Source organism: Branchiostoma floridae, chromosome 19 (genome assembly GCF_000003815.2).
Source record: "Branchiostoma floridae strain S238N-H82 chromosome 19, Bfl_VNyyK, whole genome shotgun sequence".
NCBI classification, from domain to species: domain Eukaryota; kingdom Metazoa; phylum Chordata; class Leptocardii; order Amphioxiformes; family Branchiostomatidae; genus Branchiostoma; species Branchiostoma floridae.
The window spans coordinates 6,416,842-6,436,523 of NC_049997.1; the positions used below are offsets into that span (position 1 = coordinate 6,416,842).

Here is a 19,682-nt window from a genome sequence, read left to right on the forward strand (position 1 = left end):
CTGTCGGCTGGTTGGCGGTCACAGAGCGAGGCGGCGGTGATACACGCATCCACAGGTATGGAGAGCGTTTTTTCAAATGATCAAAAACAACTATAATCAAGACTTCAAATACATGGCCATAAAAATACTTTTTTACTATGACTTCAGACGGCTTAATGTTGGGTTGCACCCACAATCTGAGAGGTATAAATTTTGCTCTGAAAAGTTATGTGTATGGTTCTTTAGTCGATAAATATTTACTATGCAGAAAAATCCAATCAATGAATCAAAAACCTTTATTTAAACTGGATCGCCCTGTCAGCCTAAGCTGCTCTTCCTAGAGGTCCAGGGTGTGTGTGTACTAACTTAAAGATCTACATTGTGACAACCTAAATGTCAAAATCTCCGTAGGTAGTCCTGTCCGCAAGAAAATAAAATCGTTGTCACTATTATCATAAGTACCATACTACAACAGTATGGTTGTTCGTACGTCGAGTCGACGAGGACCGCTTTCGTCATCATCTACAGTATAATAAGTTGATATTAAAACATTTTCTCAATCAATTGAATCGAACACTAATTTTGATTGTACATTTTCAGAGATGAGCTCCTCTACTGATCTTCGGTTCGTCGAAGTGACCGAGTCCACGCTGGAGTTCACCTGGGTGCCCCCTAACGCGACTGTGACCGGATACCGCGTCATGTACGGACAGGGGGAGGCCACGGAACAACTCATCCCCTCCCCGGACCCGGGGAATAGATCGGCTTTGATCGAGGGACTTCTGCCAGGAGTAATGTACAAGGTTGAGATCATCACCATCGGAGGTTACCGAGAGAGTGCACCTCTAGTCGGGTATAACACGACTGGTGAGTACATGGCATATTACTTTCCATTACTTTAATGTCACTGACGAAAGATAGTGGATGCTATCTGAAACGTCTAACCGTTTCCAAACTCATATACAGTTGCTTGAGTAACTGCTGCTGGGCGTATTTTATTACCTGGATGTCTAACCTCCATCGGCGAACTTATACTAGTGTTTAGATCATAGAAAGATTTCCGTATCTGAAACACGTCGCTTGCAGCCCCCATCATGATGCACTTTAAAGTAGACGGGTGAACGTAGCACTCTATAGAGATTTATATTCATGTTCATTTTCTCACAGGGATGTTGCCAACTTCAGCTGCTCCACCCAACGGAACAAGTCTGATGACTTTCTTCTTCAGCCTACTCACTTCAACTATACCAGCAGATACAACGGAAACGACGCGAGTCCTTGGACCACTAAATCACGGTAACGTGAAGTTTTAGGGTGCGAAAGTTTCAAAATCATAGAATTTAACAATATCATTCGTGCATGTGCATTAACATTACTGTCCTATCGTTGCCAAGGAAAAGTTACGTTTGTACACGTCGCAACAGAGACAAATATCCGCTGGCAAAATGACAGATACGGGTGTTAACATATTAACAATAGTCATATCTGTCAAGACTCACTTGATTCGTGCTCTCATATATTAGGAGAAACACACACACACACGCACACACACACACACACACACTCACACATATTATATATACATATATACATATATACATATATGTGTGTGTGTGTGTGTGTGTGTATATATATATATATATATATATATATATACCATATGCAAACGTATGCACTTCAGTGACACATTTACAAGCAATCCAACAATATTCACGTGAGAGACATAAGTTTCGATGAACACATCGTGTCAAGCATATCATTTATAATTTTGTGATGAAAAATGGGTGCATTTGACTGATGTGTCATTCTTGCTCAGTGGAAGACCCATTAGATGAAGACCAGTATCCGGACTACGACTTCTTCGACCCAATAAAAACAACAACATCTAAAGGAAATGGGGAAGGTAAGAGTGTTAAACTTTCCAGAACATATAAAGACATTCTCTTCTTATCTATCCATTAGTCTAACTACTTTTTCTCCACCCCTTTCAATTTTCTAATTCAATGTTTTGATTAGCGCCATGTCTGTCCATTAGATCTTATATCACCCCTCCATCTTTTCTGTATCCTATCCATCTGTCCTCTTCTCTGGGTGGTTGGGTGATAGTTTTGGCGGATGACCGTAACACTTGGCTTTACCAATTAAGTTGTCTTTTCTTCACTGTGCTTCGTAGGGCAGATTTTTGTATTGACTATATAGTATATATAATTATATATACACGCGTTTTATAGAATTTGAGGTCCGATCGCTGAATATTCCATAGATATACTTGGTTTGGCTGCAAGAACGCATTGTATGTGACGGGGTTCTTTTGTCTTTGATGTACAGAAATCAAGCAAACCAGCACAATCTCACCAAAAGGCAGCAGGACAACGCCAGCAGACCAGGTTTGCGCTACAGAATCTGATGTTAGCGTTACAGGGCAATTTGGAAAGATACATGCCAACTTTCTACAGCTTGAGTAAAATATTTCTGTAAAGAAATATTTGTCTGGATGCGTTTGCGAAGATTAGACTGAATATCCATGTCTGGATAGCTACGGGATGGGCAGCGGATATTACATGTATACAGATACAACGGTAGTTTGAGCGTCTAGGAATAATGACATGGAGTGTGTTATAGAACCTGTTGATTTTGACTTGGAGATGAACTTGGACGAAGACTTGAAATACTCGTGGTTAGTAGCTAGAGAGGTGACATACGTGTGTGCTCAGTGTAGGTCTCGATGAAAGAGGTGAAAGTCCAGTGTTGTATTACTCAAAAGGACTGAGCTGCTTGATATTCAGATTTAGGCTAGACTAACACATGGACGTGGAGGGGTGTTCTCTAAATGATGAATTTACTGATATCACAACAGTTATTCGAACTAAAATGAAGAGACAATGTCATCATTACGAGTAGAAATGGATAGGAAGTATGGAAAGTTGTCAAACGCTTTCTGATGTTCCTCCCATATGATTAGGTACCGCTGAATATCAATAGTCTTGACAGCATCTACGGTGACGTCATCTCATCCAATCCGCAGGACGTGATTCAGATGCTGGCTCAGGTTAGTAGCATCATGTACTTACTTACTTACTTACTTCACTTATCCTCTTCGTCCGATGTAGGACATAAGGCTTTGATAAGTTTCCTCCACTGGGGTCTGTTCTGTGCTAGGGGCTGAGCAGCATCCCAGGGGATTCCAATGGCCGCCAGGTCTTCGACCACAGTGCGTCTCCATGTAGTTTTGGGACGTCCCCGTTTTCCCTTCCCCTCAGGGGCCAAGTGTAGAGAAAATTTGGGGATACGGTCATCCGACATTCGCAGAATATGGCCCAACCATTTCTGTCTTCTGATGGTAATTTTAGTAGACAACTGTCTTGTGTTCGTTTTTCTAATAATAGTATACAGTTCTTCATTACTGATCTTATTTGGCTAGTAGATGTTAACGTTACATATTCTACGCAGACAACTATTGTGGAAGACACCAATTTTCTTCATGTCTGACTTCATGTCTTCATGTCTGTCTCTCCAGCACTCACACACGAACTTACGTCATGCATATTTTCCGCAAACACAACCGGTCATTGTGTAGGTCAGGACTAAGTTCAAGTCAATGTAAAGATTCTCAATGTTGCTTGTGCAAATATATTGTCTTCTTCCAGTAGGTGGACAATGGGCTAAAGTAGGATGACCTTAATGTACAGCCACCACACACCTGTACACTCACAGCCCGGGACAGAATTTGCAAAGATATACATGCCATTCCTTCTTGGATAGTTGAGACCATGTCATATTAACAAACTATTTCATGTTACTTAGTAGTAGTGACCTGATTTTTTTTTCAAATTAGGATTATGTGGATATCGATGGAGGCATTGATGAGTTGGAGAAGCCTAAATCAGTTGCCGAGGAAAATTCACAGGTAAGCAATATTTGGTTATTTTCAAACCTTCCATTTGTTGGATTGAAGTCTTTGCCGATGAAGGTTAGACATCCATATTATAAGGAAAAAAGCTTCCCAAGCACCTGGATAGGCTTTGTTAACGGTCAGACGTTTCAGGTAGTATCCTCTACCTTTCGCCAATAACACTGACGAAAGCCAGAGGTAGAAGAACATGTAGACGCTTACAAAATGTATACGGTTGCTATAGTAGCGTTTCTACTGTGAATATACTACTAGTAGGTTCTCTATTGTAAACCGTAGGGAGGAACTGTTGAGTTTGCACTAACTATAAATCATTGATAATTTGATGATATAAAGTTTATTACAAATTCTTGCCCTTGGGATGATTACAGGTAACATACTCAGAGATTCAAACAGTGTGAAAACAATATACAAGTGTATACTCTAGTGTAACGCTAGTGAAAGGTAACTCTAGATCCTGGGCTATTTTGTTCGATCCCTTATATTTGATATTCTTGTTATCCGTTGTTGTAGGTATGCAGGAAGGCACTTAAGAGATTGGGATCTGAAACGGGTAGGACCCAGACGCCGGACCACCTGCAAATCATCTCTGAATTAACATCACTTGTCATTGCGTCATGCCCCAACATTCCACAAGAGAACGCCTTGAAGGTAAAAACGTGCTTTCCGTAAATTTGAGATGAATCATTTCCGCCTTGCAAAATTGCCAGATCAATCATAGCCTCGTGCTTAAAAGGTGTTTTGTTCTTGTGTATTCATGTTTTTTTTAAATTTGTTGATTTCATATTAGAAAAGAATCTGGCACATCACATCTTTTCTTTTGCCTTGTTAAATCTATGGAAGAAAAACAGTGAGAGATATTAAGTGCAATGCGTTGCAGGTTTTAAAATGTACAGTTGCATGTATTATGTATTGATGACTTCAAACAGAACACAGCGCTAGATGTTCTGAAGTCCATCACCAGCAAACTGGGCAAGCTGGACATGTCTAACCCGTTAACCGTCGAGTCTGTGGGAGGATGTAAGTACATCATTTCTGCAAGGTGGTATTCTCCTGATTGTCTTGTTGTCCGTTCAAGTACGAGTACTTGCCTTTTTCGCCAAAATTTTCGCCAGTGCATCGAAAGCCCGTTCCTTTTGTAGTTGTGGTGGAACCCGTCGGTAGCTTACCAATTTTTCTGACTTGGTGTAACAGCTTTCCCGTTTTTTTGGCAGCTCCAGTAAAGTTCGTCATAATCTTGTGATGTTTATGACCTGCAAAACAGTCCTTATGCCATTTCTCCGATTCCTATGGCAGTTCTGGTGAAGTTCATTGGTGACTTACGTTACTGACTTATGTAAAAGTTTACCAGCCTTATTTGGTAGCTCATGTAGAACAATTTGGGGCCTTGTAATGTTAATGACTTGTATAGAAGCTTTCCCGGTTCCTTTGACAGCTCTGGCGAGGTTCGTTTGTACATAGAAATGTTTATGACTTGTGAAAAACCTTTCCTTTGTTCCTTCTTGCAGCTCTGGTGGAGTCCGTCGCTAACCTTCTTAATGCATCAGAGGAAGCTTCAGAGGGGGATGCCGGGAATTCAGTACAGGACGATCATATCTCCCCAGAGGAGCGAGCTGAAAAGGCAAAAGAAGAGGAAGAAGAACAGCGAACTGAGGTGAAAATAAGCCTTTGGTGTTTATTCTATGTTTTACTTCGTCCCCTTCAGCCCGTGCTATTTATTTCCCGTTAGTTTATTTATGTAAATTAGTAATACATCAATATTCATTCTAAGCTCCTGTTCATCTAATCGTTCATTTGATCACAACTTATGAAGCGCATTGTTTAGAGAAGCCCTCGTGACATCCAAAGATTCCCACATTCACGGACGAGACGGAAAATGAAAGCCGCCTTTCTCTTAAAATCAGAGAATTAACAACTTGACTGGACAGTGGTGACTATGATTATTTCTATCAATTTCAGAGACAGGAAGTTGTCCAGAAAAGCCGCCAGGTCCTGGATAGTCTGTTCAACGCCATCACCGACCCCATGCGGCCTGGAGACGCGCCGGTGACCATCAGCAGGGCCGGCGTTACGATGCGAGCACAGAAGATTTTCGGCTCTAAGTCTGGGAACCAGGTGGTGCAGACGGAGGATGGGGTATTCCAGTTGCCATCCCAAACCGCACTTTTCCCGGAACACCCGCCTCACAACGTCACTGTGATGGTACGCATTCATCCTCCATGTCAAGATGTTGAAGATGAATAATTTTCTAATAACATGTCCTACCTGTACTGTAGATAGACACAAATTAATGAATATGATCACATGCCGTTAATCTCTGCAAAGATGCTAGGCACTACGGAAGAAGAAGACATGTAAATCTAAAAAATCACATTGCCAAAGGCAAACACATGTATTTTCAATCTACTTTTGTCATGTCCCGACTCCATATCTACGTATTTAGGCCAATACATTACGTAACGCTCTAAAAAAGAAGAACGTATTGCAACAGACTGAAACGTTTAATTTGTTTATCACAGCATGTCAATACGCCAGACCTTAGACGAGACGAGTATCATAATATAGATTGATTTATCATTGTTGCCTTACATTGTGCCATGCAGAAATGTCGTGCAATAAAGTTCATTCATTCAATAATTCTTTCTGCTCTCCCACTTTAGCTTTTCTCTACACAACCACCATGATTCGTAGCTAAACAATTGTTTTCTTTATCTTCCAGTTCATAGAGTACCAAGAGAACCCATTCCCCAGAGGGCGCGGGTACTACCAGGCACGCTCCTCCGTCATAGAGCTTACGCTTCGCCGGAAAAACTACAAACCGTTGGTCTTCAGCAACCTCACTGACGACTTCAAAATCACCATTCCAGCAGGGAAATCGAGGAACAAACCAACGACAAAAACCATCACCTTCCCTGCCTCTGGAAACGAAACTTCAAGCTACCATTTACTAAACCTCAACAACACCGCAGAGGGATGGCTGGTCACAATCACCCCGCTGAACACAAGCGTGGTGTACGGCGTGTCGGGTAGGTACGGCGGCCGCCCTGATGATCAAAACTACGACGTGTCCATGGAGACGTACGTTCTACCCGAGGAGTGTTCCTTGATGGAAACTCTCAGTGGTGACGACACGGACAGGACAGAGGCCAAACTGTTCATCAAAGGGAAGGCAGATCCCGTGGATTATCACGTCAAAGTCAAAGTTCTTGGTGAGCTTTTCTGTTTTGACATCATTCTTAAGACGTGAAGCAACTCTAGTCTATAATACAGTTTACTACTACTGTTTCACAGTCTGAAGGTTAATTAATGCCTTTTTAGTGATGACACTTTTGCGTTCTTCTCGACAATTGGTCGTTGGAACACGATAGCCAGAAGTTTACGCAATCTCTCGCTGGCTGGGGTTGATGACCCCCTCCTAGGTCTAGGCGGTGGCAACTGTAAGGCTGGCCGTCAGGAGCGTGATTTTAGTCAGGCTAGAAAAACGATATTAAAGTCAAACACATTAGATTTTACTTTAGGCCTCAATGTTTAACAAAGTCTTTTAACGAGAATATTTCGTCGCTTGTGAATTTTCAAAACAGTAATTCGCAAAATTTTGACGGTAGATTTGGGTGATATATATTTTCTACTCGTTTTTTTTTTTTATAAGTAAGTAATATGGGAAGTATTCTTTTCAGGACCGGCGACCAAATGCGACATCAGTGACAGACCCGAAGAAAGGAATGTACACACCAACGACTTGTACGCCTACAAGATCCAGTGGGCCCGTCTGAGCTGCGTTTTCTGGAGCGAGACCCAGAGAGCCTGGAAACCAGACGGTTGCACGGTGGGTTCAGACTGACGTTATATTCGGTATATACCTATATCCGGTATAGATATCGTTATATACCTATATCCGGTATAAAGCTGTTTGTCAACATTTCCTTAGCAAACTGTTGTTGTGAGAGCTGAATTATTATGATGGTTTTGGATGTCTTATCCGACATAAATTAAAGTTGATATCCTGTGACTTCTTTGGCTGTATATGACCCATCATTCTGAATATGCAACCATTTAGATCGATGATAAATCCACCATTGCCAGCACCATCTGTCACTGCAACCATCTGACGGCCTTTGGAAGTGACTTCGCCACACCGCCGGACACGGTCAACTTCGGGGCATTAATGCTTAGTGACCTACGTGACAACGGCGCAGTTTTGACAACCATCTTCGTGGTGTTCTGCCTCTTTTTGCTCACGTTGGTCATAACAAAGATCTTTGACCTAAGAAGAAAAAAGAAGGTACGCAGGCATTGTTGACAATGTTACCATGGTGTCGTCTATTACACATTTATGCATGTAGTTGTTTTATTTCATTTATCTATTTTACCAGGGTAAAAATCACACTCAGGCCACGGTCTGTTTTACAGGTGTCCCTGGACACATGCATAACTGGGACATACACAGATTAACTTAAGTATACATTCTAAATGTTCAATTTCTTAACGTGTCACTACAGAAGAACCCTTCAATCAAACTGGACGACATGCAGAGCGGTTTCCGGTACCGTCTCCATCTTTGGACAGGCACCGCTAAGCATGCTGGGACCGAGTCCAACGTTGCCTTTAATCTGTGCGGAGATGTAGCAACCTCCGGTGTGAGAGTGGTCAGCATCACAGAGAAGGTAGGCATCAAATTATTTGCGTCACATAGGTCGTGCGATTGTCGTACGATAGCTAACTTTGGAGTATAAAAAATGTACATCTCATGCCAAGCTCAGGGGTCTGTGTGACGCAACGGCTAGAGCGTTGGAATCAGAATCAGTAGGTCCAAGTTCCGATACTCGCCATGCCCCTGCCCCCATGACGGTGGAGTAACGCCCATCGAGCCTCACGGCTAAGGGAACGAAAAACACCTACGGTTTTGGTGCACCAGTTTGTTAACATCTGCTCATTTGCCACTAAGACCCGTAATTTTTTTTTTCCTTCAGCAAAGCTCAGCTGTCTTGGTACCCAAATTGCTGTTTTGGACCCATGTCGGTGGTTGGTTCTGTCACGGCCTGCTTGAAAATCCTACAACGATCGAACGACCTATGTGACAGCGCCCTAAACATGTTCTTATCTTCAGTGGTAGCTGCAGGTGCTAACAGGTCCTATTTTTGTTGCTGTTTAGGTTTTTATCCAAGGCAGCCAGGTGACACTGAACTTCAGCACAGCAGAACAGCTGGGTAACGTGGAGCTGCTGCAGCTCATGCACGACAACAGTGGGGAGGGGGGCCGTGCATCGTGGCACGTGGACAGAGCAGCGGTGCAGGATCTCACCACCCATAAAATGTGAGTTCTGAGATTGCCGTTGCTGTTTAGATTCATCCATCCAGCTGAAAGATAAAGATACAAAATAAAAGACGCATTGTCAATATTGTTGTGATGAAGATTAATCAGGTTTTGAACATGGCTCTTGTGATATCTTGAAGAGAGACTATCTTACGGTTGTCCGATATGGCTATACAATCCGGTTTACACATCAATTAGTAATTATCACCGGTAATTATCAAAATGTAAGGTATACCACCGATCTCTGACCCTTCAAGCTAACAAAGTGATTGTCTTGTAATTTTGAAACTTCAGGTCCTATTTCTTCTGTGGCGAGTGGCTGGCGGCCGACCGTGGAGATGGCCAAATCGCGAAGACCTTTCCTGTCGCCACTGAGCAAGACCTGCGATCCTTCGGGTTCCTGTTCCCGGCAAGTCTGCGGAGTAATATGGCAGAGGAACACCTCTTCTTGTCCGTCGCTGTTATGCCTGAAGGTAAGATTTGCCAGACTTGTATTTTTTTAACTGAGTTTGCTCAGTGCAAGGCCATTGACCACTTTTGGGACCGAACGACGCTCATTTTAGCAGCATCTCTTCTCCGAAAGTCAGAGACATCACGCTTAGGCAAATAGTAACTGACTCAAGAGGTGAAGCAGGGGTTACGAAGTCTGTTCGAGAAACTCCGTACCCCATTCTCTACCCCTACCTTCATACCCAAATATTTACCGTTTCAGAAATAGATATATTCGGTTCATATGTCCAATTCTTCTACAGAAAGTACGTTCACCCGGAGCGAGAGGATCGGCTGCTGCCTGAGTTTCCTCACCTTGTCCATGGTGTCCAGCGCCATGTGGCTGAACGATGAAGAGGAGACCCAGATTGTGCAGGCCGTCAGCTTTGGCCCGTTCTCCTTCACCCTGAACACAGTCTACACGGGATTCATGACTGGCATCATCTGCCTACCCGCCATCATAGTCATCGTCCTGCTGTTCCAGTTCAGCCGACCCAGCAACAAGGGCGACCGGCGGGTCAGAGACGTGGAGACGGGCGACCCAGCTGAGGCACCCGCGCAGCAGAAGCCAGCCAAGGGCCTGCCGCACTGGTGTAAGTACGTGGCCTGGGTGCTGGTGGTGCTGTCTGTTGTGGGGTCAGCTATCTTCATCGTGTTGTACAGTCTGGAGTGGGGCAAGGAAAAGTCCGAGTGGTGGCTGTCTTCGTTCTTCATATCCTTTCTGGCGGACATGATCCTCCTGCAACCAGCAAAGGTGACGACAAAACTTAGTTTACTCTGATGATTTAGGAACAGAATGCCTCCAACCGTATCTGTATCTGTATCTATATAGCCGGTATAACCGCCTTCGGAGTAACACACCAGCTTCGCAAGCACACGGCACGGCAGCAGCTGCTTATATTACTATGTGGCACCGTCACACCTGGCTTTTGCACATTTATCTGCAACCGCTCTTTAAAGCTATCCAAAGAAGATGCCCCTACTGTAGTTCGTGATGACAAATTCCATTCTATGCGGCCTACATATATGATGTTCTGGTTCTGGGAAAATACAAATTTTTGAACACATCAACACCGTAGCATCTTTATTGTGATTCTGTGAGCTACGGTTGTAAATATGACGAATGTTGCATCTTCGTCTGTGAATCACTTAAAGCATTGTGGTATTTATTTCGATCAAATGATTGTAATTTCTACAAACAACTTGTCTCGTTGTCAACACCAATGCGCAATATATTATTGCCTTTACTTTTATTATAATGTTATTTCAACACGCAATATCTGACGATCTTCTATAGAGGAAACAAGATCTTATTCTGATAAATTTTTTTGGCACTCCGAAAGGATCTGTATATACTAGCATGATTCATCGGAAAGGGTTGTACAAACCTGCCAAGACGCCGATATATTCATAATTCAAGATTGCTCAAATCTAAACTTTTTACGTTACAGGTGGTGCTTCTCGCAATCATCTTTTCATCCATTTTCAAAAGCCATACCGCGAAGAAGATGTTTGAAAACGAGGGGGACACCGTTTCCATAGGGGACAGCACTGTGACGTCACAAAAACGAGAAGGTTTCGATGGTGAGTGATACTGTGATAAAAATGTGGTGTAACAGTGACATTCATTTGGTACGATCATAATTTGCTGGATTTCAAATTGGTCACAAGATAATGTGTAATGACCATCGTCCATGTTACAATTAATGTATCGTCACCAAAAGGCGACAGGTGGACCCCGTACGTGGTGTTCCACTTTATATATAGTTCTCAGCCGTCGCTTAAAAACTCTATTACATTTTTTTTTACAAAGGCGGTCGATTTCGCATCAAGAAGAAGATGGAAAGGCTTTCTCAGATGTCCCTTGCAAACGTGAAGGAAGCGCGACGGAAGCGGGACAGAGACAGGAAAATCGGAGACGTCCTTTGGGTCATCGTGCGGTTTTCTGTGTTCCTCCTGCTCATCATAACGATCACAAACGCACACCAAAACACGACTCCGGCCTTCCATCAGACACAGAGTGCAGCTAATAGCTTTGTGTCCCATACTGACGCTGTAAGCAGACCACGGTATTCTTACGAGAGAAGTTGTGAAGTTGTAGAGGGTGACGTTGTGGTCAGAAAAAAAGACTAAACTTGTACAGTAATTGTAAAGTAGAACTAATGGAAATCATCTTGAATGTCATGTATTTCTATATAACATCGTAGTACTATTGTTAATCACTGCATCTCATATTTTCTTCTCTCTTTATTCTACCTAAGGTGACAGACCCTCTTACCTTCTGGGCTTGGCTGGAGGAAGTTGCTCTGCAGAGCTTCTACCCGGAGAATTCCTACAATGACGACAAGCCCCGCTGGTGGGAGCAGGGCTTCACAGCTGACATGCAGTCAGTCCTGGTCTCCCCACCTAGCCTGATCCAGGCACGAGTAAAGCAAGGTGGGTGGAAATACTTCACGGAAGACAACGTTACCGAATATTTACTTACTTTTTATCTTAAAATATTCTAAAAATACTAATGCAAAAATAGAGGCATTAACAGGAAGATACATGAATTATATTTACGTTTTCTTTTTACTTTATACTGTCATCCCAGGGCTGTGCACGGTGCCTGCAGCAATGCTGAACTTTTCTGATAAATGTTCAGAAGCGTATGATGAAAAGACGAAGGAGACCGGAGCGTTTGAGAGGGGATGGAAAAGGGTCACAAACATGTCGGAGGTAGCATCAGAAGCCCCTGGATGGAGCCACCGCCTCAGCGGTTACGCCATCAAACCAGTGTTTGGTTTGAAATCGCACTACTGGGGAGACGGCTTCAGTCTGCAGCTGGGAAAATCAGCAGACGAGATGCGCAGCATCCTAGCAGAACTAAATACCCACGGCTGGATCGACGGGCAGACCAGGGCCGTCATTTTGGAAGTGTTGCTCTACAACGGAAACCTGGATCTGTTCACATCGCTGACGGTGATGTTCGAATTCAGCGAGATATCTGGTGTGTTTTCCCATCGTCACCTGCACACCTTTCGACTTCGTCAGCAGCCTGGTACAATCGGATACATCTACGTCTTGCTGGAAATCATCTACATCATCATTCTCCTCTACTCGCTGTGGAAAGAGGCGAAAACTGCGCGCGCAGCCGGCTGGGCCTACCTCAAGGAGCCATGGAATGTTGTCGAAATCGTCAACTTCATCTTGGCCTTTACAGTCATTGCCTTGTACGGATCTAACAGAGGCTACAGTTCCATGGCTCTGGCGGCTGTGCATCAAGGGAAAGGTGTGCTATCCACTCATCTCCAGGCAGATTTACCAGTGGCATAAGATAGTATCAAAGCTGGCTAAGGAGTACAGCTGGCCAAAGGGAGTCATATCTTATGCTACCGCAGGATCTGCTTGGAGATTACCTACTCCACTTTACATTCTACTTAGCCCATCCTACGTTAATGTTGTTGAATTTTGTTAAATCATCAGTGATATATTTCTGTGTGATACAGTTCTAATAATGCACTGTTCTTTTGACTTTGTCCAGATCAACTCCAATACATCAAATCGCTTGTGGACATAAACCTGATGTATGGATGGTTCTTGTCTTTTCTCGTCTTTCTCAACATGATGAAGATGCTGCGGCTGCTGAGGTTCGACCCGTTCCTCGCCAAGCTGATGTCTGTGTTCCGGGGAATGGCGGTGGAGTTCTCTGCCTTCATCCTCTACTTCTTCCTCTTCTTCTCAGGATTTGCCATGAGCGGTTTTCTCATGTTTGGTACCACCGTAACGGCCTACAGGTTGGTAATTTGTAATGACCATATATACACTACACATACATACATGTACAGCCTTTCACTGTGCCTCCTTTCAACGATGTATGTATAGCGTATAGTGTGTACTAGATAACGTGTAGTTTGTAAAGGATTTATGTTCTAAGTTATATAGAAAGTTCTAAGTAGTCTAGAACTATCATAATTTTTTGGCACATATTGTACATTGTGTTTTCGCTCAATATTGTATGATAGCCTAGAACCTACATGTCCTGTATTAATTCACAGACAGTTGCCTCATATATATATTACTTTGCCCTACATTTACCTGCGACAATTGTTGTGCAATAAACTTTGACTTGACTTGAATATGACAAGGGTGGCAATTTAGTTTTGACCTGTTATGTAAAAACTCTGAGTTCAAGTGCTTGGCAAGCCCCAGCTCTGGTTGGAAACGACCTTTCGGGTGGGAAAAAGTTAAGCTTGAGGTTCCGGGTTCGAAGAGAGCAATACCTTGGGCAAGAACCCACCGCACCTTTGTATTACGCACTTGAATCCAGATATTTCTTGGATTCTTTGATTACAAAGAGCTGTTGGAAGAAAAAAACCCATCCTCGGTCCCACCTATCAGTTTTGTATTTCGCAGCTTGTACCAGCTGTAACTGTACAAAACTGGTGTATTATGCAATACGGAAATCTACCGGTCATGAAAAGAAACATGCAAACAACATGATAAAACTTTTGACAAAGAAACGATTTCTCATTTCAGGGCCGTCAGCTTGTCCTACTCAACATTGTTCCAGATGTCTCTTGGACTGTTTGATTATAGAGAGCTGTTTGATGAAAACCCCTTCCTCGGCCCCATCTTCTTTTTAACATTCATGTGCCTCGTCTACCTGGTGCTGATGAACATAGCTGTGGCGATCATCAACAGCGCACTCCCCGATGTGCGGAACCACGACATGCCTGAAGAGGACCGGTACTTCCTCCAAGGGTTATGGGAGCGATTTACCTCTTTGTTTGGGCTTCATCAAGCGCAACTAACAGGTAATGCCGCACCACAAATTAAAATCTTAATTGCGTTAGTAAGTAGCACTGACAAGCGCAACCACATAGATCCTTTTTTGCTGACCGTTTGATTTTCATTAGTCTACAAGTAGAAGTTGGTGGGGAAGATTGGCCTTCTTATAACAGGTCACGCTTTCTCTTCCACCGACACCACCGGACAAAAAAATGACGCTGTTGCCTTACATTGTATCATGTACAAATGTCGTGCAATAAAATTCAAGTTCAAGTAGGATAAGAAGGTTGCAGTCTTTCTATCAACCTCTCCTTAGTAGATTTTTAAAAAAATCTGCTGTGTTTAACTTCAAATTGATAGATGTGCTTAAATCTGCACAGGGGAGAACTCCTTGGATAGGCTCCACGATAACCTTATTGAGGTTGAGATTAAGGTTGAGAGGCTGTGGCTGAAGAGAAGGTTCCTTTTCAACTGCAGGCGAGTAAGATTTGCTGTCAGAAGCATGGAGTGGATCTTCGCTGTTGCCTTCCTTAAATTTTTACCTTCTCTGCCCGCTTCTGTCTTGCAGCGTCTCGCGGGAGATTTGGCGCTTGTGCTATACCGAAGCGGGTCCCTTGTTCCCCTATTGTACATCGCGACTTACACAATCTGCCGGATAAGCAATGGTTTTGTCTGCATGAGAATGTTTATCAGACGTGCTATATGAAGGGGGCAAGCTTGAAAATGTAAATGACCGCATTCGCCTTTCTTGCAGACAATAGCTCTGGGCCAACCCAGTTTCCAGCACTGCTGAAAAGATTGTGGCCTTGATTGTTTAACATATCCACACGAACTAACAGTTTCCTATGCCATATCACTACAGGATGGAGGATTCGGAACTCCCTACAGAACCAGATTTTGCCCCGCCTATCAGGAATGTTTCCAGTGTGGAACTTAGCGCTCCTAGAGGTGACTTACCAGATATTGTGATCCACCCCGCCTCCCAGTCCACTCTCACAGCTACGGACATCACAGAGGGACATCTTGGAGATGGAGAACCAGCGCCAAGTAAAGAGTGTGTCGAAAGTCAACATTTGGAGGACAAAATGGTTCTGACAGTAGGCAAGATGCTGACGTACAACCACATCCAAGCTGCGCAGCGCCTGCTCCACCGCCAGTACCCTACACTCCAAGGGCTGGAAGACCCCACCATCGGTCTCTATGACGTGGGGTTTGCCAAGCTGACCGGGGAGGGGCTACAGATCCACCACAGCGGTAGCGGTACCATGCACTGGGTGCTGTCGTCTTACACAGACGGACAGGTGTGTCTGTTTGACAGCCTTGGTGTCGCCATGAGCAAGTCTCTGCAGATTCAGCTTTGCCAGTCTTACGCCGCGTTTGTTGACCAGGAAACAAACGTCCTGGCCGTCTTGGTACCGGAGGTACAGCATCAATGGGATGAGAACGATAGTGGGCTGTTCGTCATCGCCTGGGCAGTGGACATCGCAGAGGGGCAAGACGTGAGCAGGGTAGTGTACGACGACAGGAAGATGAGGAGCCATTTGGAGATGTGCTACAAACAAGGGAAACTCACACCGTTTCCACGTCTGACCAGCCGCAGAGTGAGGGTCGGTCCAACCAAGGCACACCAAATCTCACTGGTCTGCCGCTGCCAACACGTTGGGCGTCTGGGAAGGATGGAGAGGTGCAAGGCATGCCGGAGGATCTTCCACATGAGCTGCCTGCCAGTCAGCCCTCCTAATAAGGGTGCTTACACATGGGCATGTGGCGACTGCTCTGTGTAAAACAACAGGGATTGCATTGATTAACATTTTAAGTAAATGCGAACAAACTGTTTGTTAGTTGAGAGAAAGAGAGACTGACAGACAGAAACAAAACCACTTAAAGATGTCAACTCGGCGTGGTGGTCTCTGGAATTACCACTTAAGATTTTCTTATCTTTGTTTCGTGTGTTGTATTTCCGATTTAGTTTTACTTCGATGAATATACTGGTTAAGTATCTCTGTCAAGTACATACAGTTTCTTTCTGTACATTTTATAGATAGTAAAATACATTTATATTTAAAGTACATTTGTATGCTATGTTACTTTAATGGTATGTGTGTTACAATAGACATGTATTATGGGTTTAAATCAATCTGTTTCAAAACATAATGAATCTGCATTGTAACCTGAAGTGCTAGAAACATGCCATTATGGCTAACCTGGTTTGTTTGAATTTTTGTCAATATTGTGTGTAATAATAGTGATTTGCGTTTCTCTGGTCTTACTTCAGTGAATACTAGTTAGAATAGCTGACACATTTAAGCTATGTCTTTAGGTTATATCATGTGTGCTACGATATACTTACATTATGTCATGTGTTAAAAACATTTGTAAATACCCTGATGCCCTGAATCCGTGTAGTAAGAGTTTCAAGGACTTGGTGTGTGAAATTATCAATTTAAATTTGCATTGTTCTGAAATGACAAAAACGTACTAATATGGCTGTTTTGTTTTGCATACCTTGATTTTTTCCTGATTATTGTGTGCAATATTGCTGATGATTTAGGCTTATCTAGTTTTTCTCCAGTAAATATGATGTTATTAGTCTTATGGAATTTTCTCGTGTGTCATGAGAGATAGTAATCCTGTTTGTTTATAAACTGTTATATAAACTGTTTATAAAGTTAGATAAAAATGTGTGTATTCTTCCTACAAAACATCCAAGGAAAAGTGATGAATTGTGCAAACTCTGCAACTGAACTAAATTTTCTAGGTGAAAGAGATTGAAAGTTACGAAGAATGGTATCAGATAAACGTTTTACGCAATACTGGAATCAGTTGCTAGGCGTCGCTTTTGATCCATGTCACCGTGGCTGCACTTTTCACCTCAGCTAATAGGTGTCGCTTTTGACACGTAACGACGTCAACACTGACGACATGTAAAACAACGATGCTGATTGGTTTACGCCGTGATGACGCTTTTATTTCCGAATAAGCGTTCTGTGTAATAAAACGTCACATGGAATATTTGATACTGATTGGTTCACATCTTAGTGACGTATTTTATTGCTAAATAAAGGCAGCGTAGTTCGAAAGCTGAACAGGCCGTTCTGTTTTTCTGTCAACAAGGTTAAAATGGTTGTTGAAACATTGGGGACTCGGAGCATTTCTGGAGTGATGGGATTTTTTCCATCACCGGGAATGTTCAACATCAACAACATCGTTGTTCGGACTGACCTTACCATGGGATGGAAGTCATGGAACTTTTTTTTCACTACGTATACGGAAGGAGGGAAAGGACGAAGCGATCCGACCAGACTAGCAGTGTGGCGTGAGTTGGTAACGTTAACGTTAGAGAAGATATTACGTGAAAAGAGTTGAAAAATGTTTCCAACGTCAACAAAGCGGTATTTGTTGTCTTTGTCTATCATTTCTGTTGAAGCTTTGTTGAACCAGGACATACTAGGTAAACATGTACGGATTTGGGGAAGTTACCGTCAAATGTCAATACGGTACTGTGCGCGCTGACCTTGCTTTTTAACTTGCCCACAAACTAAATTCGCAAGAGCGCTCGTCTGTGCTTTGTGTGCTAGATACTTAACGCAACGAAGATTTACTATTTGTACGTAGAAATTAATTGTCCCGATCGAAGAAGGTATAGCATTTTAGAGCTGTTTTCTATGAAATATTCAAAATGTTCAAGGGCACTTTACTCTCAATCGTCGGACATTCGAACAGTGACCGAACGTTCGAAATGGTTGCGAGGCAACCCCCGCTGACTATATCTATAGCTAGCTGCTGACCTGATCTCTTAGGATGGGTCTTTTTTTTCATAACTGAAAGCCTATGATCGTTAACATCGAGATATTTTGATGACTTAATGCTGACTTAATAGAAAGATGTCTACTCTTATTGACTGAAAGTCAGAAACTGCAAGCACAGACTAAGACATATTGCTGTCAAATAATATTCACTGAAAGCCATTTTCTAGCACTAGTATCGGTTACATAACCAAGCATGTGCAGGTACAATTTTGACTTTATGTTTACTGTTTACGTAAACTAACTAGTATTCTCAGATGTATGAATCATCAGAGACTTTCTTTGTAGTTTTTTTTTATAATTTTATTGTGTACTTACTTGTAAAATATGTTATCCAAATCAACCAAAGGCAGTGTGCAAATTCGTCACAGTACACACTTTCAACATTGTATGCCGTATGGAGAATGCATGACAGCGTTGTAGGTTGTGACACATGCTTGTTTATATCCCAACAAAATGGTAAAAAGGCAAAAAATGAACTAATGCATCACCTTTCATTGTAAGTCGAATAATTTTCTACACAAACGTTCTGCAACAGGGTCCTGCATATAGCAAAACAGACATGTTACCAAACAGTATAGAAAGCGCCAAAAACTAAAATTTCTTAAAACATTTAACGACTGAGTATTATATATACTCACCTGCTTAGGCATAGCAGCAATAGCACAATGTAAAAATCTTGTCAATCACAAAGTCTGGCTATAAGATGCCAGGCAGAAATGGCCATCATAGCTTGTACGAAGACACAAGTACAAACTCTATTTGAACTGTTAAAGCAAACAATTTACATAATGATGCATTCCCATTTTCAATCGGTTTCCAAGTGATAATACAATACTGTTACTGCAGTGACATTACGTTATGTGGCTTTAGCTTTCAACAAAGTTCATATTGAAAATGACTTCTATTCTCCAGACTGTTGTGAATTTGTTTTCTTTCAACAATGATTCAACAAAATGACCATTTCTCTCAATACATTCTCTTGGTTTCTTGATTACAAAAAATATCTTCTAATCTCTGATTAAATAATGTTTCATCAAAACTTTCTTACATAATATCCTCTTCTTGTATACTGTAATTCCTGATTTTTTTCAATGTAGCACTACACAATGTTCAAGGTTTTCACTGTGACGACTGTAAGTTAGTGTAACGTGAACTTATCATTACTGACAACAAATAATACTGCAAGAGTCTTTTTCATGCGCACCTGCTGCCACCGTGAACATTTAGTTCCGAGAACAAGTTCAATTTTCTCAGACCGTGAAAGTTTGGTACCAAGAAGACAAAGTGAATTACAGTAATATATAGTACCATGAAAAATATTACAAACTCTGTACAAAAGGTGCCAAACTGTATAATTATTACATTTTCTTTCATCAATAAAATTTACAACATACATTATCCTAATGATTACC

General features: G+C 42.4%; 1 protein-coding gene across 1 annotated transcript; it reads left to right on the top strand.

Annotated features, from left to right (window-relative positions):
- The first annotated feature begins 2,929 nt into the window (after positions 1-2,929).
- On the top strand, positions 2,930-15,458 carry LOC118407054 (polycystic kidney disease protein 1-like 2). Its single transcript, XM_035807471.1, has 20 exons — positions 2,930-3,028; positions 3,815-3,886; positions 4,403-4,540; positions 4,819-4,909; positions 5,398-5,543; positions 5,849-6,091; positions 6,609-7,098; positions 7,567-7,715; positions 7,947-8,171; positions 8,389-8,553; positions 9,042-9,202; positions 9,497-9,675; positions 9,955-10,445; positions 11,143-11,275; positions 11,505-11,746; positions 11,953-12,127; positions 12,285-12,962; positions 13,215-13,467; positions 14,210-14,487; positions 15,324-15,458. The coding sequence occupies exons 1-20, from the start codon at positions 3,017-3,019 to the stop codon at positions 15,428-15,430; spliced, it is 4,428 nt and encodes a 1,475-aa protein (XP_035663364.1). The 5' UTR covers positions 2,930-3,016; the 3' UTR covers positions 15,431-15,458.
- The last annotated feature ends 4,224 nt before the right edge of the window (positions 15,459-19,682 follow it).